This window comes from Camellia sinensis, chromosome 15 (assembly GCF_055761805.1).
Source record: "Camellia sinensis isolate YWXY chromosome 15, ASM5576180v1, whole genome shotgun sequence".
NCBI lineage: Eukaryota > Viridiplantae > Streptophyta > Magnoliopsida > Ericales > Theaceae > Camellia > Camellia sinensis.
The window spans coordinates 117405854-117431353 of NC_138975.1; the positions used below are offsets into that span (position 1 = coordinate 117405854).

General features: G+C 36.4%; 1 protein-coding gene and 1 pseudogene across 1 annotated transcript in view; both read left to right on the plus strand.

Moving 5' to 3' along the window:
• Positions 1-25210, plus strand: part of LOC114293458 (uncharacterized) — a 103789-nt gene extending 78579 nt beyond the window's left edge. The window contains exons 5-6 of the mRNA XM_082910069.1: positions 22526-22786; positions 25102-25210. Coding sequence (XP_082766195.1) covers positions 22526-22729 — 204 coding nt within the window. The 3' untranslated portion in view covers positions 22730-22786; positions 25102-25210. The remainder of the gene's footprint in view (positions 1-22525; positions 22787-25101) is intronic.
• LOC145813558 (uncharacterized) lies at positions 6033-7818 on the plus strand (annotated as a pseudogene).
• Positions 25211-25500: the final 290 nt, after the last annotated feature.

Below are 25500 nucleotides of genomic sequence, written 5' to 3' on the forward strand. Positions count from 1 at the left end.
CGTGTCAAGCTCTCTAAAATCCCCAGTAGAGTCGCCAGAAACTGTAGACGCGCCCGTGGGCCTCATGCTACAGTTCGGACTCGATTTGTGTCACGGTTCTTAATCTGAACCAAAGAGTCCAAATCTGGCAAATCGTTTTGAGAAACAGATTTTTGAAAAAGTAGTGCCAAACATGGACTGCTTTGCCAGATACAGAGTCGCCACCTAAATATTTTAAAATGGGGGAATTTAGGAAACCCTAACTCGGTGCCGAAGGCCACATGTCCGTCATCACCGGAGTTGTCTCGGCTCGGGAGCTTGGGTACGATCGGGGAAGGTCAGCTATGAGCACCCCCTTTCGCCCGGTCCGAAGACCGGCCTCTACTAACCGTGATATCCGTTGTTGAAAACTTTATGTGTTCTTAAACCAATTATTAGCCTAGAATTACTATGTTATGCGCGCAGCAAACAAGTATAGACTAGATTGCCTAATTTGGAAAGAAACATTGCATATCCGTTTGTTTTGAAAATGCTTTGAAGTTTGCTACTCGCAAGTAGGCTAAAAACACGGATTTCAATGAGTTTTTCCAACTCAAACAATCCAACCTTCACCCACAGGCATTCAAAACATTTTAACACATAAGCATCTAGCCACATGTTAAGCATGCTGACATGGCAACATTCACACTCATGCGATATGCTAAAGCGGAAATACTTACATCGTACTCCGTGCCAAAACAAAGAACTTGTTAGCAAACATGCATGATCCAAGTCCATGTTAAGTGCCTAATGCATCGCATACAAAGTGTTGCTAGAATAGGCTCGGCTATCCTAAACATGGTATGTGAGAAATGCACAACTATCACATATTCAGTTTGGGAATTGAAATATTGATGCAGTTAGCGTGATGTACCGAGCCTAATGCATGTAATACGAATGCATGGATGCACGCATGCATAGCATAAGGTATGCTAAATTAAACGTGCCCTAATACTAACCATTAAAGCGGGTAAGTAAAAGGGAAGAAAGAAGTGAGGTTGGGAGACATACACACCACCCACGCATACTTATTACAGATTTGCCCTCGCTCGGAGGGACCGAATAAATATTACAAATAAATTAACTACGCAAGCTAATTAATATTACAAATTAACTAATTTAATTAACAAATTAAATAAATTAATTAAAACAGGAAAACGCCTCGGGAAGCGCGCCACCATGCACGGGCTGCCTCTGTTTTCCTTCCTTTCCTCCTCTGGAGGCTGTCAAAGCCTCAGGACTGATCCCTTGGACAGAGAGGATCACCACCGGCCGATTGAAATTGCCACCGGCAGTGTGGTATGGCCATCAGCACAAAATTGAATCTGTCGGCAGAGAAATTGTTGCTGGTCAGCACATTACACTGCCGGTCGGCAGAGTATTCCTGCAGAACCTGCAACTTACAGCAACAGAGGGCAAAACAAGGCATGGCAGCACAATTCAAGGCATGTATGCACCAACCCTGTCTCTTATCATTGTGATGACTCAAAGGGACATGTGTCTCGGTTCTCGAACCACCAATCACGCATTTCCATGCATGATGGCCCAAAGAACCAAGTATGCAACTTTGATTTCAAATGTATGCAAACCAATCAAACAAAACTCCCAATCCCTATCACCCAAGTCAAGGGACAAGGAATGCATGCAAGATGCAATGCAACCTAGGCATACAAGCTAAGGATGCAACATTGCATGGCAAAGCACTTATGCAAGCATACAAGCATACATAGGGCAATGCAAATAGATGGAAAGGTGGTCTTATACATGAATTAGGCAGCTCTAATAAGGCCTAAAACAGTGGCCATAAGTGCTAAAGAGTGAGGGCTAAATGGCATACACACACACATGCACATAAGGACCAACACTTGAGCACAAATCAAACAACATTCAAGCACACTTGAAAGGGGGGAATCATGGACAATTAGCATGCAACATAAGCATTGAAAATGCATGTTAGGATGGTGCCAAACCAAGCAACAAATCAAGCTAAACATGCGACAAATAGTCTAAGTGTTCAAAGCAAATCCAAGGAGCATTGAAATACACTTGCAAGACTAAACATGGTATGAACTTATTGACCCAAAACAGAGTTTTAGCACATAACATAAGGCCCGAAAGACCACTTAGATGGCATCTAAATGGCTTAAAACAAAGGCATGCACAAATGGTCGAAACAGGGAGCATGCAACACATGCTTCCAAAGCATTAAAGAGGCATGCAAGGCAATCAAACAAGCATGGAAATGGGACTGAAATGGCATATAGGATGGTCCCAAATCACCAAAACAATGCAAAGATGGCATGCTATACATGCGCATACTCAAGGCCAACAAGCCCAAATACAAAGGAGCTATATAATGCATGCTAAAACCAACCCAAATACTTATGGACAGATCTAAAACATGGCAAAATAAGCACATAATCTTCACAAGACTAAGCCTAAAACATGCTCCAACAAAGGCTAACAACCTAAGACATGTTAAGGCATAAACAAGGCATTACATGGAAACTATGCTAAGCATGCATGGAGTTCCAAAACCAACTTAAAATCATGTTATATTATGGATATATAAGCATGAAAAACAAACCAAACATGCTCAACACACACTCAAGCATAGGCTTCCTTAAGAGGCCAAAATATGCCCTTTTCAAGGACAACAAGGAGAGGGGGAGGCCCACTCCTTCTTGGGACTTCAAAGCATCATCTTCACCACTGAAATCCCTCAAGATTTCAGTGGTGAAGAGACCTCAACACCAAAATCCCGGAGCTAGCACAAAATGGCTCAAAATGAGGCCTTTTGAGGCCTAAGGGTGGTCAACAACCCTCAAACAACAAAGCACTCTTAATAAACAATAAAGAGGGCCTAAAAATAGAACTTTTTTGTATTATATACCAAGCTCAAAAAAAAATTTAAGGCAGGTAAAAATAAGGTGCAAGAATGGGGTAAAAAGGGGAAAAATTCTTACCCTTGAAGCCTTCTTCAACAATGGTGCTCCAATGGCCCTCCTTGGCTTGAAGTCAGCTTCAAAACCTCAAAATCAGTCCCTTAGAACCTCAGTTCCAAGAGAAAGGTGAAACACTAGGTGCTTGTGTGCAATAGTATGGACTAAAACACACACAAGAGGGAAAAAGAGAGAGATAAGGTGTAGCAAACCCTAACCCTAGAACTCAAACCCTAACAATGGCTGTCTAAGCTCTCCAAAATATCCTAAGTGTCTAACCCCTCAAGCCAAGAGAGAGCCTCTCTCTATATAAGCCTTATGTCTTGTAAAGCTTACAAGACAAGCTACAATAGAGGGAGATCCCTCCATACACGTGTATGGAGGGAAAGTCACTGCAATACAGCTGCCTAAAAATATCTCAAAAAGCAACTGAACAGCAATCGGCCGGCCAAAAATGCCATCTTGGCCAAAAAGAGTGCCGACCGGCACAATAAAGTGCTGACCGGCAACAAATAGTGCCGGCCGGCAAACTACATTGCCGGTGACAGCAGACACCAGCCGGTGGCATCTAGCCACTGCCGGTGGTGGGTAGGGATGGTCTACAAGCCCTACCCTGCCTCTCAAGGGCAAGATGCAAGTGTTTGGTGCAAAACCAGACACTAAACGGTGGAGTTCGGAGATCCTGAGGCAAGGCACGCGAGCCGAGGCCTCCGGGAACTCCAAACGAACACAAACATGGATAATCACCGAGTGTACAAACGGTGACGTCCGAGTCTTGAGGACGGTCAAAAATGGGGTGTCTACAATTATCTTGGCCACAAAATCCAAAATGAATTGATACAAATGTTAGCGAGTGAGATTATAGCGATCCCGGGTTTACCCTTGTTGTACAGTGATCCGGACATGTGTCCGTGGATGTTGGTAGTTGTCTATTATCTTGTTTACATCCTTTTTACTTTGTATATTGAGTTATAGGATGTGTTGGGCAGGTTTGGTACAGGTTGGTTGTGTTTGGGAGCCTAGTGCTGGTGCCCAGATTTTTGGACCTTCGCTCGAGCGAGGAGTTGGTCGCTCGAGCGAGAGTTAAGTTCGTGTCTGGTGGATCGAGCCAGAGTGGCTTCGCTCGAGCGAGCGATTGCGTCTGGTTCTGGACCTGAGAGTTGCATTTCTTGGCTCGAGCGAGCTTCCTTCGCTCGAGCGGTCTGGTTGTTCTTCGCTCGAGCGAGAAGTCTGTCGCTCGAGCGTGCTTCTGGTTGCAGACCTGAGGGTTTGAGTTGTTGGCTCGAGCGAGAGTTCTTTCGCTTGAGCGCACTTCTGAGTTGTTGGCTCGAGCGAGAACTTCTTGGCTCGAGCGAGAGTTTTCTGTGTCTGGTCACTCGAGCGACAAAGTCTTCGCTCGAGCGAGCGTGTTTTATATCAGCGGACAGTAGCGTTTTTGAACATCAGTTTTTCACTTTCTTTTTCTTTCAAACCCTAGATCCGAGACTCTCTCTCTCTAAACTTACACTCTCTCTAAGATTTGATCTCCCTAGAGTGTGAATCTAGCCTAGGGCCTTTGTTAAAAAGATAGAGGGCGTTGAGAGCTTCGACTTAATCTGAAAAAGTTTGGATTTGGAGCACTTTGATCTTCGAGTCTTCATCTCCTTTTTGGCTCAAACTTCGAGGTAGGGATATCCTACTCCTCTCTATGGATTTTGTCTTTAAATTTTGGTATTTTGAGATGTTGGGGTTGGTTTGGTAGTTTGGTGAAAGTTTGGGGCTTTTGTGTTATTTTACAAAAGTTGGGGTTTTATTCATAATAAACCTAGATGCATGTTTGGCATAGAGAAATGGAATAAATGTTGAATCATTGATGAAAATGGGACCTAAGGGTTGAAATGTTAGTTATGGGAATTGACCTAATTACATTGTTTGATTAATTGGGATAATTAATTGTGAGAATTGTGGTAATGAAATGATATCTGTTGAGAGTGGGAATGTATGGGGAAAAAGGGTGTAGTTGAACTAATTGTCACTCACCGGAATGAAATGTTGATTGAATATCCATTGTGCATTTATTTCCTGTTTAGAAATAACTGCTTTGGGCTATCGGTGGAGGATAGTCGTGATTGTTGTAGACAATGCATGATGATTAGGCAAACGGAAACTAATCAATGGAATGTGTCATGGAATTTGACGGTTGATAGAGTACATTAACTGTATGTATTGAGTGATTGTATATAGAACCAATGTGTTTGTATACGTTATGTTTAAGAGGAGGAGATGGAGGATGTACTCCGCGGTTTAGGGGAAGATAGGGGATGTACCTCTAAACCGGATAGTATTGGGAGAAGATAGGGGATGAACTCCGTAGATACAGCTCATATGCTTGTCTAGAGAAGTGAAGATAGAGCTTATATGCTTATCTTTGTGAAGTGTGGATACAGCTTATATGCTTATCTGTGAATGTGGGATATTGTTGTTATACATATCTGTTGAGAATGTGGATATAGCTTATACGCTTATCTGTGAATGTGGGATATAGTTTTTATACATATCTGCTGAAATAATGATAGAGCTAACATGCTTATCTGTTGAAAAGGGGAAAATGGAAAGTAACTTGGACTCATAAGTCGTATGGCATAAATATGTGATTTATGTGAATGTATCAGTGTTGGCCATCTATCAATTGCTAATTTTTTTGTCATTGTTCATGGTTGGTTTAGTGTATTTCTACTGGGCTGTGGCTCACCCTATATGGGAATATCATTTTTAGGTACAGGTAGCATGCCACCTCCAAGGACATAGCTTGGGAGGCTAGAGGCGGACATACTTTTGTCATTTTGCTTTTGATGTATTACATGTAAATTCAAGACAAGGGCTTAATGTGTATGAGTTAGTACTCTTTTGTTGTAACCAAGTGTTAACTTGGAAAGCTGTAAGCCCGTAGGGCATTTGCTTTTGTTGTTAACATGTAATACTTTTTGTAATGAAACTCTGATAAATGAAAGAATGTGGAACTTTTGAATATCAATGCATGTCTTATTTAATGGGATTAATGTTATTATTTGAGGGCGTTACAGAGATCAAGAGTACGATTGTGGCAAGAATCAAAGAAGCGAAATATTTTTCAATTATTCTTGATTGTACTCCAGATGTTAGTCATGAAGAACAAATGTCTCTTGTGATAAGATGTGTAGATGTTTCAACTAGTCCGGTAAAGGTAGAAGAATTCTTTTTAGAATTTTTGAAAGTGGATGATACATCGGGGTTGGGACTTTTTAATGTACTTAGAGAGGCATTGCACACACTCCAGCTTGATATTGGTGATATAAGAGGGCAAGGATATGATAATGGCTCTAATATGAAAGGGAGACACAAAGGTGTACAAAAAAGAGTACTTGAAATAAATCCAAGAGCATTCTACACGCCATGTGGGTGTCATAGTCTTAATCTTGCCCTTTGTGATATGGCTACCTCTTGTTCCAAAGCTATATATTTCTTTAGAGTGGTACAACGCATATATGTGTTGTTTTCATCTTCTACAAAGAGGTGGAAAATTTTCAAAGACAATGTGGAAGGTCTCACACTTAAGCCATTATCACAAACTCGTTGGGAAAGTCGCCTTGAAAGTGTTAAAGCTATACGGTACCAAGCTCCACAAATTAGAGATGCTTTAATTCAGTTGGAAAAAGAAGCTGATGATCCCAATACAAAGTGTGAAGCTGAATCCTTAGTTACATCTGAAATTGAGAACTTTGAGTTTTTGCTTGGCATGATTATTTGGCACAATCTGTTGTTTGCTGTTAATTCTGTTAGCAAGACATTTCAAGCTGAAGACATGCATATTGATGTTGCTATACATCAATTAAAAGGACTCATTACATTTCTTGAGAAGTATAGAGAAACTGGATTTTTGGAGGCCATGATTGAAGCTAAAGAAGTTGCAATTGAAATGGAGATTGAGCCTACATTTCGTGAAAGGCGTGTCATTCGTAGAAAGAAACATTTTGATGAGAATGTTAGTGAAGAGGTTGCACAATCAGCTGAAGAATCCTTTAGAGTTAATTATTTCATATATATAATAGATCAAGCTCTTTCTTCACTTAAGAGTAGATTTGAACAATTTCAAATATATGATGAAACTTTTGGATTTTTGTTTGATTTGAAGAAGTTAAATTCTACCAATGATGAGTGCTTGAAGACTTATTGTGCTAATCTTGAAGACTTTTTGAAACATGATGGGCTTATGGATATTGATGGGAGAGATTTATTTTCTGAGTTGAAAGTCTTCAAAGAAATTTTGCCAAAAGAAATCAGTAGGCCAATTGAGGTGATGAATTATTTGAAATTGATGGATGGTTGTTTTCCAAATGCCTGGATTGCGTATCGAATATTATTGACTATTCCAGTTACCGTTGCCTCTGAAGAAAGAAGTTTTTCAAAGTTAAAATTGATCAAATCCTACCTTCGATCAACAATGTCACAAGAAAGATTGAATGGATTAGCTATATTGTCTATTGAAAAGGATTTGGTAGATAAATTAGATTATACAAACTTAATTAGTGATTTTGCAGCTAAAAATGCAAGAAGAGTAGTATTTAAGTGATCGTTGGGTTAATTGTAAGCTGGATATTGCTAAACTATAAAGCAACAAAACCAGTTTTTAATGTTTTGGAGTCATTATACTGATTTCTTCCTATCTTAATATATGAAAGTAAATTTTAGTTTATAATTTTAATGATTATATGTTCAAGTATACTTAAATAAAAAATTTGTAGATACTTATCATTTTATGCATAAATTTTTTATTAAAAAAAAAATATTCGAGGGGCCCCATTTTCACAGGGCGCCTTAGGCCCCACAAATCTCAGGGCCGGCCCTGATCTAAACTACCAATCAACAAAGCACTCAATGGGCACACATTCTAACTCCCGAATCAACTTCAACATCTTTGGTGAGCTGAACTTTGCAATCTCTAACTTTTTGGCCCATCTGTAAGCTCTTAAACCCATTCAACCGGCATATTGTCCAACAATAGCCGAATGATTGTTATATTTGAATCAATGGAGAAAATAGGCAAAAGAATATAAAATATATGGGTCATGGGTGCAGTGGCTTTTTAAAGGCCATGCTTTATTGGTGGACCTGGTGGCTGATTCATGTTGCTTATCTGGAGTAGATTTAGATGGAAATGGTATTGATTTGTAACATCAACAAACCTTGTCTTGCATTAGTGGCATTTTGATCTTTTTACAACTACTATAACAATACCCTTGTTGAATTTTTTTTTCATTGCCAAGCCTTTTTCTTATTTTTGGTCAATAATCCTTCTCAGAGCATATCTTTTATCAAGTTAGGCTTTGGGTTGTGTATGATATCTGATAAATGATGGATGATAGGGGTTTGATTTTGGTGGTGGAAGAGGCATGGGCAATGTTTGTGGTAGTTGTGGTCTTTTTTATAGCGATCCCAGTTATCCCTTTTCTGTTCTGTTGTTTTCCGGATGCGGTTCCGTTGTGTTGGTAGTTGTAACTATCGTGTTGTCAACCTTTAAACTCTTTTGTTTGAGTTTTAGATTGTGTTGGGCTCGGTTGTTTCAGGTTGGTAGAGCCTTGGCTCCCATTATAGTTGCCCAGTTTTTTTTTTTGGACGGTCCGCTCGAGCAGGTCTTCTTGCGCTCGAGCGGGGTTTTCACAGTTTCAGTATTTCGTACCTCTGCAAAACTTCTGCAGATGTGTTTTCTACGCTCGAGCTGATTTCTTGTGCTCGAGCGGGTCACGCTCGAGCGGGCTTGTTAGCGCTCGAGCGGGTTGTACTGTTTGGTGTAAGTTCTGGAAAGGAGAAATCTACGCTCGAGCGGACTGGTTTTCGCGCTCGAGTGGATGTACTTTATTCTTGTGTCTTGGCGCTCGAGCGGGACTTTTTGCGCTCGAGCGTACCTAGCTTTTTGCCCTTGACGCTCGAGCGTTGTGTTCTCCGCTCGAGCGGGAGAGTCGTATATCAGTTGACAGCTAGGCTATTTTAAATCACTTTTTACATCCACACTCTCTCTCTTACTTTTCTAAAACTCCATTGGAGAGCTTCTCTCACTAGAAACCTGACTTCTCTCTAGGGTTTGATCTAGTAGGAGTATCCTCCTACCCTTTGGCCTTTACAAAAAGTGTGTTGATCATTGAGGGCTTCGTTTTGATCCGAGAAAGTTGGAGTTTGGAGCACTTCCGAGTTTAGCTCTTCTTCTCCTTGGGTTCTACATTTGAGGTAGGGAATTCCTTGTTCTTTTTCAATACTTCGTCTATAGATAGACATGTGGTAGTTTTGTATTGCATGAAAACCATACCTATGTTGGGTTTGTTTGAAAATCATGAGGGAACCTAGAGTTGGTTGATTAACAAATGGATTTATTGTCCTTGGTTGTTCATTGGACTATTTGTGGCGTGAAATAGCATGTTGTTGTTGAAATATAGAAAAGCCCTAATTTATATGTGTCATGATAAATTGAAAGAGGGGTTTTGATCTTTGGGCAAACACTTATGTATTTTGGGTATGAAATGAGGTCAATGTTGTGGGTTGTAGTTGATTGAACCCTTTTTGGTCAATATTGGGAAAGAGAGAGGAAAACCCAAATTTGAAGATTATGACTTAATTTGCATGATAAATTTGGAATGGCTTTGGAAAGAATGTAGTGGATTAAAATAAGTTATGGCGTTATCGTCCATGGAATTGATTTTTGTGAAAACAAAAAGGAATGGGATCGGTTTTGTGGAAACAAAAGGGATGAAGTTAGTTTTGTAAAAGCAAAAGGGATGAAGTTAGTTTTGTAAAAGCAAAAGGGAGTGGGAACTTGTTTTGTGAAATGGGAAAGGTATTTTCTGAAATAAGTATAAACATTGAAATGTTGTATCTTGAGTGTCGAACACACACTTGTGGGGAATCGTAGCTTTAACTACCATGTTAATGTTGTTGTTGAGTTTGTGGTCTCATAGTAGTTGAGTCCTTAATAGATGTACTAAATATTTGCATCTAGAGGTTTTGTCCTTGGTCATCGGTGGAGGATGACATGGTTGTGTTGAATTGTCGTGTATGCATTATACCATTGTTAATGGAACATCGTATGTGATGAATTGTTGAGATACATTATATATGTATGCTTGCCCGGGAAGAGGTAGTTATGTGTTCATATACTTTAACACATTGTTTGTATCTGGATGGTTTATGTATATGTGTTATACATGTTAGTTGTGCCTTGTTGCATTTGGTTGGTGGTGTTATACCCTGCGCTAATAATCAGAGGTACCGTGACCTTCCAGCTAGCGCCTGAAGAACTGTCTGCGCTAATAATCGAAGGTACCATACCCCTCCAGCTAGCGCCTGGTAAACTGGCTTGTTGTTGTAAAAGGTGTATCTTTGGCTTACTACACACATAGCTAGTAGAGCAAGTTTGGTTGTTGTTATAGTTTCAATGTTTCTGAGAACATCATGATTTGTGTTGGTTACAGTCTTGGAGGGCCGAGTTGCCTCATTGGTTTATCTTGTGCATGTATAGTTATAACTGAATTGAGAATGAACCAAAATGCATTTTGTCTTTTGGTAGTGTGAAAGAGACCGAACACTCTAGAAACATGTTTTGAAAGGGGGACATCTATAGTATGTGTAGAAATGGAAGAGAGTAGTGGGCTTAGTGAATTTAATCCCTAAGGAATTGTTAATGTTATGAAAGATTGGGAGCGGGGGTTAATGAAAAGAAAATAGAATTGAATCGCCTGTGGTGTTGATTGAAATGGTTGTTTTCAAGGAAGGTTTATATATATATATATATATATATATATATATATATATTGTATAAACTGTCACATTACTATTCTAGTATGAGATTGAGCATTCATGATCATAGATATCTGTAAGTTGTTATTGTTGAGAGCCATGTTGAAATCCCTACTGGACTATATGTTCATCCCACTTTGTTGAATCTTTTTCAGGTGTTTAGCAGGATGTACTACAAGATTTGGATCTTCTTATTTGTTGGCCACGGGGCCTCTTTGTTGTAGGCGGAACGCCATATATGTAAAAAGGGTTGCACCCTTCATTTGATTATTCAATGTTGTAAGCCTGAGGGCAATTTGTTCATTATACTCATGTTGTACTTAATTAGTACTCGAAAGAGAAAGTTATTGTTCACTCCTTTTAGTTGAACATTTGAGTTTATTTCCGCATGTTATCTCTGAAATTGAATTAAGTTAATGAACTTGGTAATGACTTCGAGTAATAAAAAGTGGGGCATGACATTTTTGGCCAGCGAAGTGTGTGTGCGCCCACCATTATGGCCATTGGCAAAGATTAGTGGAACTGAAATTCTGCATATTGTGATCTATATTGCATTGGGTCTGTCATTGCAAAGCTTCTCCAAATCGAAGAGAAATGCCTCTCGTGTTTGGGTATTTGGAAACTTTATGGTGATTCATGGATGATTGTGTTGTTGTGAATGTTTAAGGTTGAGTGTGGTGGTAAAGTAGGTAGTGATTGGAGTTTGTGAAACATGGGGTTGGAATTGGGTTAGATGATGGTGGTGGTGGTTGATGATCAAGGTTTTAAAAAGCGGCTGCAACTGTTACATAACGCCGTTACGTAACGGTTGCAGTGGTTACTGCTAGCCGTTACGGCTGCTATAGCGGTGTGACAGAAATTCACTACCATAACAGCTACTACCGTTACGTAAAGGTCGTAGCAACCGTTACATTGCCACTACAACATCGTTACAACCGTTACACTTCTATATATATATATTTTTTATAAATTTTGTATATATTGCTATTTTCTCTTTTTATTTTCTAGTTACATAGAACTTAAGAAAAAATGTTACCTATACATGTTTTGAATGTCCAATCTTCAAGTTCTACAAGATTTCATTACTTTTTTACTTAATTATATTTGAATATGAACTTAATCTATTTCTCTTATGTTAAATTTATTGAACAAAATTTAAATTTCATGTTATATACTTTTACATTATTATGTTGACATTTTGTATTTTGAACTCCTATTTATGAGACAATTGTGTTTTTAATATTCATTTTTTTTCTTAACAAATCGGAAAATTATCCATAATTATAATTAGTAAAGTAAAGAAAATTAAATAAATTTAACAATAGGATAATTCTCTATAGCAACTTAAAACTAATATAAAAATTAGTATATATATTGGATCATGTTTTAAAACTAAACAAAAATACGAAAAATCATTTTGTGCCTCACTAAATGTGATTCTGAAATAAAAACACGTGTATCGATATGTTTTCCTAAAGTTGTGCGAATAATTAAAAAATTCATGGTTTCGGTTGCCGCCACCATTACGCTACAACTGTTACACACCGCAACCGCATCCGCATTACCTCTATCATTATGGTAACCGCCAGCGTTATTTAAAACCTTGGTCCTATGTGAATTTCAATTTTTTTGAAAGGCTGTTATATCTTGGATAAGTGTAGTTATCAAATTTATTTATTTATTGCAATGGTAGGGGGTAGAAAATGTCTGTGGTCATGTTAACACATGACAATAATAGAGTGTTATCTGTGAATTTTTTTTTCTTGCCTCACATGGAAAGAGTTATACAAATTTTTTCTTTCAACGACATCCTATTTAACTTTCACTATGTTCAATTATATCCTTAAAGGGGATAACAATTTTCAGTTCAGTATTATATGAAATGTAAGGCATTTGACTGTGTAGGATGTTTCCTTGTAGCTTTACCCAGCCCTTGTACGTATTTTGAGCCAAGTCCCATCATAAGATCTGGGTTTCTGGAAGAGGCTTGACAGTTAGATCCGACATATCTACCCGAGTCCATGCTGCACAGTTTTAAAGTTGTTAGGGTCGATTATTCATATTTCAAATCCTTTGAAAAATCTTGTGCAAACTTTTAAAATTTGCATTTCATGCTTCTGTTTGTAATCTCAATTAGGCTCACAAATTTTCCGTATCATTTCATGCTTTTGTTGGCATCTCCTTATATTTTTATGTGAAGATTATGAAGTCGACCTCCAAGCATATTTGTTTCCTCTATTTTGCTTTAGACTATTAAATTACAGCATAAGTTTTTAGATGAAAATCAAGTGAAGAAATTTCTTGTCATCAGTGTTGTTGAATACATGTCATGTATTGTTATATCACTTTTGTGCATTGTGTATCATGTCTCATATCTCATGTCATATCATGTATAATAAAATACATTGACATATATGACTATAGATGAATAAATAAAAAGTACTTTCATATGATACATAAATATATTGAAAAAATGAAGTACTAAAGCATATAACCAATGACATGAAAAATTATCTTTAAAAACTTACAAATTGGACAAAAAGGTAAATATGCATTCATTAGAAACCCAAATATTCAACTCATAAGAAATTGGAAAGAAAATTCAAAATTTAATATAATAGAAAGATTAATGAAATTTCATTGCAAATATAAAAATAACACAAAAGGTTTTTGTTTTTCAATTGGGCCCAACGTCTTCATCGCTAGTTCGTTTGGTTCCCGGTTTGCAATCAATGACATTCTTTAGGACTTGTTTGGATGAGTAGCTTAAACATACTTGTTATGAGGTATATGGTCATAATCTTGGGTCTCAACCCAAATCCAAATGGACTGTGTGTAAACTCTTTGTTTCTGTCGTTTGAATTAGATCCATGATAGTTGTTCAATTTTTGTAGCGAAGGAAGTATGGGAATCATTTTTGCTTGCGGGTTTATTGCGATTTGGGTTTGTTCAACGAGTGCGGGCAATGGCAATTGACATTGCGAAATGCTGTTAATAGGGCAAAAGGTCAAAGAGAAGGTATTGATATCTAATCACAAAATACATGTTAAATTGTGATACAATATGAAATTGATACAATACAAAACATATTTCACAATTCAATCTACCAACATATGAATCTGCAATACATATATTTTTCATAATGATTCTGACAACATTTGTCACGCCCCACTTTTTATTACTCAAAGTATTACCAATTTCATTTACTTAATTCCATTTCAGAGATAACATGCGGAAATAAAATCTTATATTCAACTTGTAGAAGTGAATAACATTGCTCTCATTCGTATGCAAGTAAATACAACATGAGAACACTAAATAAATTGCCCTTGGGCTTACATCATTAAAAAGTCAAGAAGAAGGGTATAACCCTTTTTACATAAATGGCATTCCGCCAACACAAAAGAGGCCCCGTGGCCAACAAATAAGAAGATCCAAAACCTTGTAAAACATCCTGGCTATCACCTGAAAAAGATTCAACAACGTGGGATGAACATATAGTCCAGTAGGGATCTCAACATGATCTCCAACAATAACAACTTACAGATAGCTATGATCATGAATGTTCATTCTCTTACTAGAATAGTAATGTGGCAGTTTATACAAAATATACATAAGTATGAACTTTTCGAAAACAGCCATTTCATTCGACGCTATAAGCGGTTCACCTTTTTTTTTCCTTTTTATTACCCATTTTTCCAAACTTTCATGACTATAACAGTTTTAGATAAAAACAATTTTACCAAGCCCATTACTCTTCCCCCATTTTCCGTACTTACAACAAAATGACCTTTTTTGAAAACATGTTCACAAATACCCCATTTTCCTTCACACTTTCCAAAATCTCAAAATGGCATTTTGGTTTGTTCCCAATACATTCATATCAATACATGCATGCCTTAAATAAAAGGGAAATAACAAATCATCAACATGTATATAATCCACAAATGAGGCAGCTCGGCCTTTCAAAACTGTAACCATCGCAACCCATAACATACTTTGATACACTGACGATAATAATTAAAACTCTGCTCTACCGGCTATATGCACAGTAAGCTAAGGATACACCAAGCGATAAGCGAGATAATAACTCATTTTAAACATTTCATACCTCATAATAGATACACATTTTAGTACTATATCAATCTCAGATAAAAACACTTCCATACTTCACAAATGATACACATTTTAGTGTTGTATCAATATCAACCAAAAACACTTCTATACTTCACAAATGATATACATTTTAGTGCTGTATCAATATCAAACAAAAACACTTCTATACATCACAAATGATACACATTTTAGTGCTGTATCAATATCAAACAAAAACACTTCTAATATCAATAAGCACACATATAGTGGTGCTAATGGAGTCCATCCCCTATCTCCTCCCAAACAAAATCCGGTTTAGAGGTCCATCCCCTATCTTCCCCTAAACCGTTGAGTAACCAAAACACTTCTATACTTCACAAATGATACACATTTTAGTGTTGTATCAATATCAAACAGTTTCCGGTTTAGAGGTCCATCCCCTATCTTCCCCTAAACCGTGGAGTACATCCCCTATCTCCTCCCAAACAAAATCCGGTTTAGAGGTCCATCCCCTATCTTCCCCTAAACCGTTGAGTAACCAAAACACTTCTATACTTCACAAATGATACACATTTTAGTGTTGTATCAATATCAAACAGTTTCCGGTTTAGAGGTCCATCCCCTATCTTCCCCTAAACCGTGGAGTACATCCCCTATCTCCTCCCACACAACACAATGTATATAAACAATTATCATATACAAATTCCTCAATACAACAAAGCATCAATAACAAGTGTAATACATACACATAAACTATTCAATAATGTTTAACCAACACAAGTGTAACGCATACATCACAATTCAACACAACAATGTCATCCTCCACCGATGACCAAGGACAAAACCTCTAGATGCATGTATTCAGTACACCTAATAAAAGAGACTCAACTCTCAAGCAATCCTTAAACCCAACAACGACACTAGTACGATAGGTAAAGATAAAACCCCCAAATGTGTGTATTCAACACTCATGATACAATAGTTTAATTCTCAAATTTATTTTCTGAGACTCACATTGAGTTAACATTTCATTTACCATTGTCAAGATCAACTTTCATAATTTTTCAAGTCAACATGTTCCATCACTTATTCCAAAAACACTTTTCCCTTTTTACAAAACCAATTTCATTCTCTTCATTTTACAAAATCAATTCCATGGATAATAAGCCATAACCCAACTTGATTCAATACGTTCATTTCAAAATAACTCCAATACCATAATTAATCCTTTAACTGTTAACACCTTCTACACAACTCATATTAACAATAGAAATTTACCAACATTGTTCAACCATAAACCCTTTTTATTTTACCAAATCAAAATATAATTTAGGGCTTTCTCTTCTTTCAATAATATCATGCTAATTTTATTCTCTAATTAGTCCAAACCACAGTCAATGATAACAAAACCATTCTCAAACAACCAACCCTAGGTTCCCCTCATGATTTTAAAACAAATCCAAAACGGATATGATTTTCATGCAATACAAAATTACCACATGTCTATCTATAGACGGAGTATTGAAAAAGAACAAAGAAATCCCTACCTCAAATGGAGAAGATGAAGGCCAAAAACCAAAGTGCTCCAAATCGCCAAACTTTCAGATTAAAAAGAAGATCAAGGGAAGCTCCACACTCAATACAAAGGAACTAGGGTAGAAGATCACTAGAACTAGATGTATTTATAGAGAGAAGATGTAGTCTAAAGAGAGAAACTCTCAAGTTATTCATTCAATGAACTTTATTAAATTGATTAATGTATCTCATACATTCATAATACATAATGCATCTTCTATATTAATGAATTCATTAGATAGATTAATGTATCTTACATATTCATAATAAAAACATAATGCATCTCTAAGATTCATTCATAATAAATCCATCACATTCAATGTATTAGCATTAGTCTTCTATACATTGTATAAATAGGTATCAATGATTAGTCACCATCTAATTGATGTACATGTATCTTACTAATGAGATGAATCTAGTATAATCATGCAAAATCCTTGAAAAGTTGACATATATTACAATTAAACAATGAAGGTAAAATCGGGATCGCTATAACCTCCCCCCCTTAAAGAATTTCGTCCTCGAAATTAAGAGTACAGCAGAAACACAAGGCCAACTAATCACATAGCACTCAACACCCGAGCACTTAGAAAAGAAACTATTCTCACCACAAACCTTTGGTTAACTCTCACAAAAGAAAGGGCTTACCAAGGAAACACGTTTCAAAAGGCAACACTTAGGCACAAAAGCCTCAACAAAACCAAACCCTTCCCGAAACAAATCACCAAAACACCCGACTAGCGCTCCAAGCTAAGTCACTACTCAACATTCATAACTTCACATAAGACAATCAAAGCAAATCTTTTGTATAAATATAAGAAAAATCATTCCTTTGTTCATGAGACATTTCTCAAAGATAATCAAATTTTCAACGTTGACATTCAAAAATAAATTTTGCATTTTCCATGCGAAACTCAAAAGTTTTGTAAACATTTTTCATAAACCCATAATACATAAACATCTCCAGTTTATTTGCCAAAAACTACTCGTTTGGAAATTCTCATAACATTCAAATTAAATCAAATCCTCAACATTTTCCTTTTTAACAGCGCCCTTAGAAGGCCAAAACACTAGGAAGAATTTATGTTCCAATCTATTTCCAACATAACACCCACCACTCACACGGTGATGCCACAACCAATATAAAACATAACATTTCTATAATAATAGTTAATAGAAATAACAACCTTGCTATCAACACATAAGGCATAAGAAATTCATGATTTTGGAATTTCATCCTACCTTCCTTTACTTAATCAATTTAAAATCATAAACATGGCCCATTGCCTAGCCAAGCTATTAAATGAGACTACAACTCATATATAAACATTTCCATACTTCAATTGATACACAAATTTGCTGTATTAACAACAGTCAAAATCAACGACTTAACTAATGTGATTAGTTTCAGTTTTTCCTAATCCACATGCAATGTCTACAACAATCACGACTATCCTCAAGGTGACCAATGCCAACATAAACCTGATGCCAACAAGTTGACTAATCAACTCAATAAACCGCCACACTTAGTAAACGACACATTGATGTGCCACTCAAAACCATTTACCCCAAACACGGAGTTCCCTACACAAACCCCCAAATTTTGGAATCTCACCGGATTTCCTAAAATCGAACCACACCAACATTGCTTTTAAGGGAGTCTTCACCCCCAAGCCTACATAGCAAGCCTGCCCTTCTCCTCAAACTCAAGACTGACATGGTTCACCTCAATCACCCAATCCCTAATACAAATGACAATTTTAACCAATGCTACCCTCGTTATCCGAGGACACAAACTGATTTTCCTTTCAAAGATTGCCATCAGCATCCACTCAAGAAATTCTCTTCCCACTCACAAACCATACCCAATAACCAATAACACCACTAACTCATTTCACCCACACATAGTCACCAACCGATAACAAGTCATAATACGAACACCACCCAAATACATAATTGATGGGATCACAACAAACTCATTAACTAGTAAAGCCCAAAACACTAATCAACACACCGGTACCATTTCCTCTAACCCGAGATACAAATCTCATGCTCCCTCGTGTAGACATCCTATAAAGTCCAAAAACAAAACCACACTTACTGCACAACACAACAGCCTTCCCCGAGGCATACACTTACTACCTTAAACATACATTTCTATTGCATACAAACATTTAAACATTTAAACACATAATCGAATCAAGTCTATAAAGATAGTCACTCATCCCGGAACTCTCAAGGAATTCCTATCAGAAACCACGTTGATCAGGCGTGTTTCCAAGAGGACCTCAAAGCAAGTTCACCGGCTACGAGTACTATCCAGAAAACTTAATCCCATGCTCATATAAATGCAACATACAAGTCCTAACATTCATGTTAACTATATGCAACATCCTCACAACCTGAAGCAAACCCACTGTAGTAAAAACTACTTCCCACGAGCCCAAAGTATTCAAACCCGGCTCGCTCTGATACCAAGTTGTCACGCCCCACTTTTTATTACTCAAAGTATTACCAATTTCATTTACTTAATTCCATTTCAGAGATAACATGCGGAAATAAAATCTTATATTCAACTTGTAGAAGTGAATAACATTGCTCTCATTCGTATGCAAGTAAATACAACATGAGAACACTAAATAAATTGCCCTTGGGCTTACATCATTAAAAAGTCAAGAAGAAGGGTATAACCCTTTTTACATAAATGGCATTCCGCCAACACAAAAGAGGCCCCGTGGCCAACAAATAAGAAGATCCAAAACCTTGTAGAACATCCTGGCTATCACCTGAAAAAGATTCAACAACGTGGGATGAACATATAGTCCAGTAGGGATCTCAACATGATCTCCAACAATAACAACTTACAGATAGCTATGATCATGAATGTTCATTCTCTTACTAGAATAGTAATGTGGCAGTTTATACAAAATATACATAAGTATGAACTTTTCGAAAACAGCCATTTCATTCGACGCTATAAGCGGTTCACCTTTTTTTTTCCTTTTTATTACCCATTTTTCCAAACTTTCATGACTATAACAGTTTTAGATAAAAACAATTTTACCAAGCCCATTACTCTTCCCCCATTTTCCGTACTTACAACAAAATGACCTTTTTTGAAAACATGTTCACAAATACCCCATTTTCCTTCACACTTTCCAAAATCTCAAAATGGCATTTTGGTTTGTTCCCAATACATTCATATCAATACATGCATGCCTTAAATAAAAGGGAAATAACAAATCATCAACATGTATATAATCCACAAATGAGGCAGCTCGGCCTTTCAAAACTGTAACCATCGCAACCCATAACATACTTTGATACACTGGCGAAAATAATTAAAACTCTGCTCTACCGGCTATATGCACAGTAAGCTAAGGATACACCAAGCGATAAGCGAGATAATAACTCATTTTAAACATTTCATACCTCATAATAGATACACATTTTAGTACTATATCAATCTCAGATAAAAACACTTCCATACTTCACAAATGATACACATTTTAGTGTTGTATCAATATCAACCAAAAACACTTCTATACTTCACAAATGATATACATTTTAGTGCTGTATCAATATCAAACAAAAACACTTCTATACATCACAAATGATACACATTTTAGTGCTGTATCAATATCAAACAAAAACACTTCTAATATCAATAAGCACACATATAGTGGTGCTAATGGAGTCCATCCCCTATCTCCTCCCAAACAAAATCCGGTTTAGAGGTCCATCCCCTATCTTCCCCTAAACCGTTGAGTAACCAAAACACTTCTATACTTCACAAATGATACACATTTTAGTGTTGTATCAATATCAAACAGTTTCCGGTTTAGAGGTCCATCCCCTATCTTCCCCTAAACCGTGGAGTACATCCCCTATCTCCTCCCAAACAAAATCCGGTTTAGAGGTCCATCCCCTATCTTCCCCTAAACCGTTGAGTAACCAAAACACTTCTATACTTCACAAATGATACACATTTTAGTGTTGTATCAATATCAAACAGTTTCCGGTTTAGAGGTCCATCCCCTATCTTCCCCTAAACCGTGGAGTACATCCCCTATCTCCTCCCACACAACACAATGTATATAAACAATTATCATATACAAATTCCTCAATACAACAAAGCATCAATAACAAGTGTAATACATACACATAAACTATTCAATAATGTTTAACCAACACAAGTGTAACGCATACATCACAATTCAACACAACAATGTCATCCTCCACCGATGACCAAGGACAAAACCTCTAGATGCATGTATTCAGTACACCTAATAAAAGAGACTCAACTCTCAAGCAATCCTTAAACCCAACAACGACACTAGTACGATAGGTAAAGATAAAACCCCCAAATGTGTGTATTCAACACTCATGATACAATAGTTTAATTCTCAAATTTATTTTCTGAGACTCACATTGAGTTAACATTTCATTTACCATTGTCAAGATCAACTTTCATAATTTTTCAAGTCAACATGTTCCATCACTTATTCCAAAAACACTTTTCCCTTTTTACAAAACCAATTTCATTCTCTTCATTTTACAAAATCAATTCCATGGATAATAAGCCATAACCCAACTTGATTCAATACGTTCATTTCAAAATAACTCCAATACCATAATTAATCCTTTAACTGTTAACACCTTCTACACAACTCATATTAACAATAGAAATTTACCAACATTGTTCAACCATAAACCCTTTTTATTTTACCAAATCAAAATATAATTTAGGGCTTTCTCTTCTTTCAATAATATCATGCTAATTTTATTCTCTAATTAGTCCAAACCACAGTCAATGATAACAAAACCATTCTCAAACAACCAACCCTAGGTTCCCCTCATGATTTTAAAACAAATCCAAAACGGATATGATTTTCATGCAATACAAAATTACCACATGTCTATCTATAGACGGAGTATTGAAAAAGAACAAAGAAATCCCTACCTCAAATGGAGAAGATGAAGGCCAAAAACCAAAGTGCTCCAAATCGCCAAACTTTCAGATTAAAAAGAAGATCAAGGGAAGCTCCACACTCAATACAAAGGAACTAGGGTAGAAGATCACTAGAACTAGATGTATTTATAGAGAGAAGATGTAGTCTAAAGAGAGAAACTCTCAAGTTATTCATTCAATGAACTTTATTAAATTGATTAATGTATCTCATACATTCATAATACATAATGCATCTTCTATATTAATGAATTCATTAGATAGATTAATGTATCTTACATATTCATAATAAAAACATAATGCATCTCTAAGATTCATTCATAATAAATCCATCACATTCAATGTATTAGCATTAGTCTTCTATACATTGTATAAATAGGTATCAATGATTAGTCACCATCTAATTGATGTACATGTATCTTACTAATGAGATGAATCTAGTATAATCATGCAAAATCCTTGAAAAGTTGACATATATTACAATTAAACAATGAAGGTAAAATCGGGATCGCTATAACATTGCTTTTCATATTTAATCTGCATTTCTTTTCTGAAAGTTTCTTTTCCTTTTCTATTTTTTTGTTCCTTTTTTCTGGTAGGCATCTATTTTCTTGTTCCTTATTAAATAGTTCAGAGAAGAATCAACTGTTCCTTTTTTTCTTTTTTGTCAATTTTGCATCAGGCTAAGGTGTTGGCTAGAAAGATTGGTTGGTCTAACCAGTATACTGGACTGTACTTTTATTTATTACAATTTACATGTCATTATAAGGCTAAATAATAATTATGTCATATATATGAATATATAAGTAAAATACTCAGTTTTGAAGTATGACGGAGGAGAATAGGTATAAATTTACTTAATTTTTGTTTTATCATTGGATTCTAAGTTATTTTATTCAAACTCATAATATGTTTCATGTGTAAGTGTTGGAAAGTGTCCAGTGAGCGTTGTGTCATGTTAGTGTTAGACACGGCACGTTACCTTCTTAGAAGTGTCTGTGCTTCTTAGATTGATACTCATTGAACTTTGTGGGTTTTTAAGGATGTATACACTCTGGAACTTAGAGTTCTCTTTCATACAAGATGTTGTCTGCTCAAACCTTTTTTGTTTATCTCATTGTAGAGAGAAAAATCTCCTGCACTAGTTCCTGAAGATGCAGATCCTATTTGGTCAGTAGGTTCCAAAACCATTCTATCCGAAAGGTCAGGAATGAAACAGAGAATTGGCAGCATCATGAATGGAATCCACAATTTCCTGGGAGATCCAAGGATTGGCCTAGTCTTGCTCTTAGGAGCATTGATGTCTTTTGGTAGCATCTGGCTGTGAAGGAGCCAATCAACTCATCCAAGTCGATCAAATAATCAAACTCAACCGAGCAAAAAAGTAAGTGATGGCATATTGTGCTCCTGGAAGCATTGTTATTGTTTTTTTTCCATCTATTATTATCTTTATCTCCAATGTGATTTCATTGAGCAACAAACAATATATGTGCATTTTTCTTCGTCATTATTCTTATAATTTTTTTTTTTCGAGTTGATTGTGCGAGCCGCTAGTATACATATATATAATTATTATCATTGTCTTTATTTTTATATATGTGATGTCTTGGCTGCATATCATTTTACTTGATTAATTTAGGAACTTCTATTAATATTATGTTAGAATTAGTCCACCTATGTGATATATGTGGGTCCCATAAAGTTGTTAGGTTAGTTTAAACATGTATTTGGATTAGGATAGTAGAGTCCGGAATCTACTGGGGAACTCAATGTGTAGGTTTTGGTTAATATTGTATGGAACTAAGTTTTTTGTGAGTAGACTATTAGAAGTAGTCATGGAGACTATCGGTTTTGGTGAGATTAAGAGGAGGATAAAATAGAGATGTAAAGGGTGACAAAAAATACCGTGAAGGCACCGTGGTTAACAAGGGCTCAACTACTCTGGAGCATGGGATTCGGGTAGTGATGTGGGTTTTGAGTGTGTTGACCATCTTACATGTATTATTTATTTTTATTCATAGTGAAGTTTCTCTCCTGCCAATCACATAAATCTGTTTGATTGTTTTTCTCTTTGGTGTGTGCATTGTGTGCTTCCATTCACATTGGTGGGATGTGGTATAAATCTCAACATATTCTTCAAAGTTTCCCTTTATTTAGTTCAAATGCAGTCACATATTCCTTGTGGGAAGCAACCCTTTTTGTTTTTTTTTCTTAACAGTCAGGTTATTGGCTATTCATTAGCATTTTATTACTGCCCCTAACAGATTATTGTACTAAGTGATAGCTTTGTGCATATCTCTGAATCATCTCATTGAACAATTCACATTTTTCAGCTTTGCAATTTCTAGAGACTCGTCATTCTCATTGAACAACCCACCCCAAACATTAAAAAAGACAGAAAAAAAACCCTGAAGAAGGATTTTTCTGTCTCCCTCACCACGAATCATTCTTGTATGATTGTTCCTTCGTTGGGAATCTAGTGCTTGCTAGTTGAAATTGTTTCCCTCACTACCAATCATTCTTGTATGATTGTGTTCCTTAATTGATATTCTCTGACAATTTTCTTTCACATTTACCCCCCACCATTTTTTTTGTAAGGAATCTTTAAAAGATTTTGTTCAAGGACAATATTGATTCAGTGGCTCCTTTGGAAAAGGAAATTGTGTCTCGCTTTGTGTTGAACTACCTAGAGGCTAGTGGTGTTATGTGTTTTATAGTTCCCAACCTCAAAACTCGAATAATTTTTAGAGCCACTGCCGACATTTCTCGTTTTGGCACCTCTTACAACTAATAATCAAAGTTTTTAAAGGCAAATGTGTAACGCGAGGCATTTTACCTCTTGTAAGGGGAGGCATAAGCCTCAAGACATTGAGGCATATGAATTTTGAATTTTAAATTTTGTATTAAAATAGTGAAAAAAATTAAAAATTAAATATGCTAGAAGTACTTTTCTCCGTAAGGCATCAAAATATTTCATTGTAGAGATGGAAGCTTGCCATCATCAAAGGTGAAATTGGCATTTTGAGCTTACGTTATCGAGCTTTTCACTCTTAGTAGCAAAAAATTCTTTCTTGGTTAACGTTTCTTGCTCAGAAACACGATTCTTAGCTCACAAGGAAGAAACCTGTAAGAAACTCGCTTCCATTGAGAAAGAAACTCACACTCAACTGAGATAGAACCTCTCAAACATACAAATCTCAAAGAAATAAAAGAAAAACAACTCAAACTTATTGTCAACTTATTTAGGGCAAATTACATATACCTCCCTCGAGGTTTAGCTAAATTACAGATACCCCCTCTGAGGTTTATATTTTCATAACAAATTGCCCCATGAGGTTTATATTTTCATAACAATTTGCCCCCTAATTTGTTATGCAAATAATACCTTCGGGGGGGGGGTATCTGTAATTTCTCAAACCTCAGGGGGGTATCTGTAATTTTACTAAACATCGAGGGGGTATATGTAATTTTCCCTTTTATTTATACTTAGCAAAAACAATTTACAGCTGACATCAATCTCCAATATTAATTCATATTTTAACACATAATTACAACTAACAAACATAAACATCAGTGATCTTAAAAAGAATTCACTGCAGTGGGACTTGCATACGTATTTTGTGCTATTTTTTTTTAAATGCATTTTTATTTTCCTTTGCTTTCTATATTTTTGCTCAATCACCGTATGAAAATTTCCAGGATGACGAAGATAGACCAAATCGGACATGCAAGAAGAGAGTGGTGTCAAATCAAGATCGTTCTCCTTCCATCACTGACACAGAACCAAAAGATGCTTACCTGTTACGCCCTCAAAATAATAAGTAAAACTCATCATTCTAGACATGCAACAATATACGAGAAATAAACATCTTTCTATTTATCAGAGTAATTCTTACAAAAGTATTACATGTTGACAACAAAAGTAAATGCCCTATGGGCTTACAACTTTCCAAGCCAACACTTGATTACAAGAAATGAGTACTAACTCATATACAGATTAAGCTCTTGGCTTGAATTTACATGTAATACATCAATGAAAGTAAAACAACAAAATTTCTATCTGCCTCTAGCCTCCCAAGCTATGTCCTTGGAGGTGGC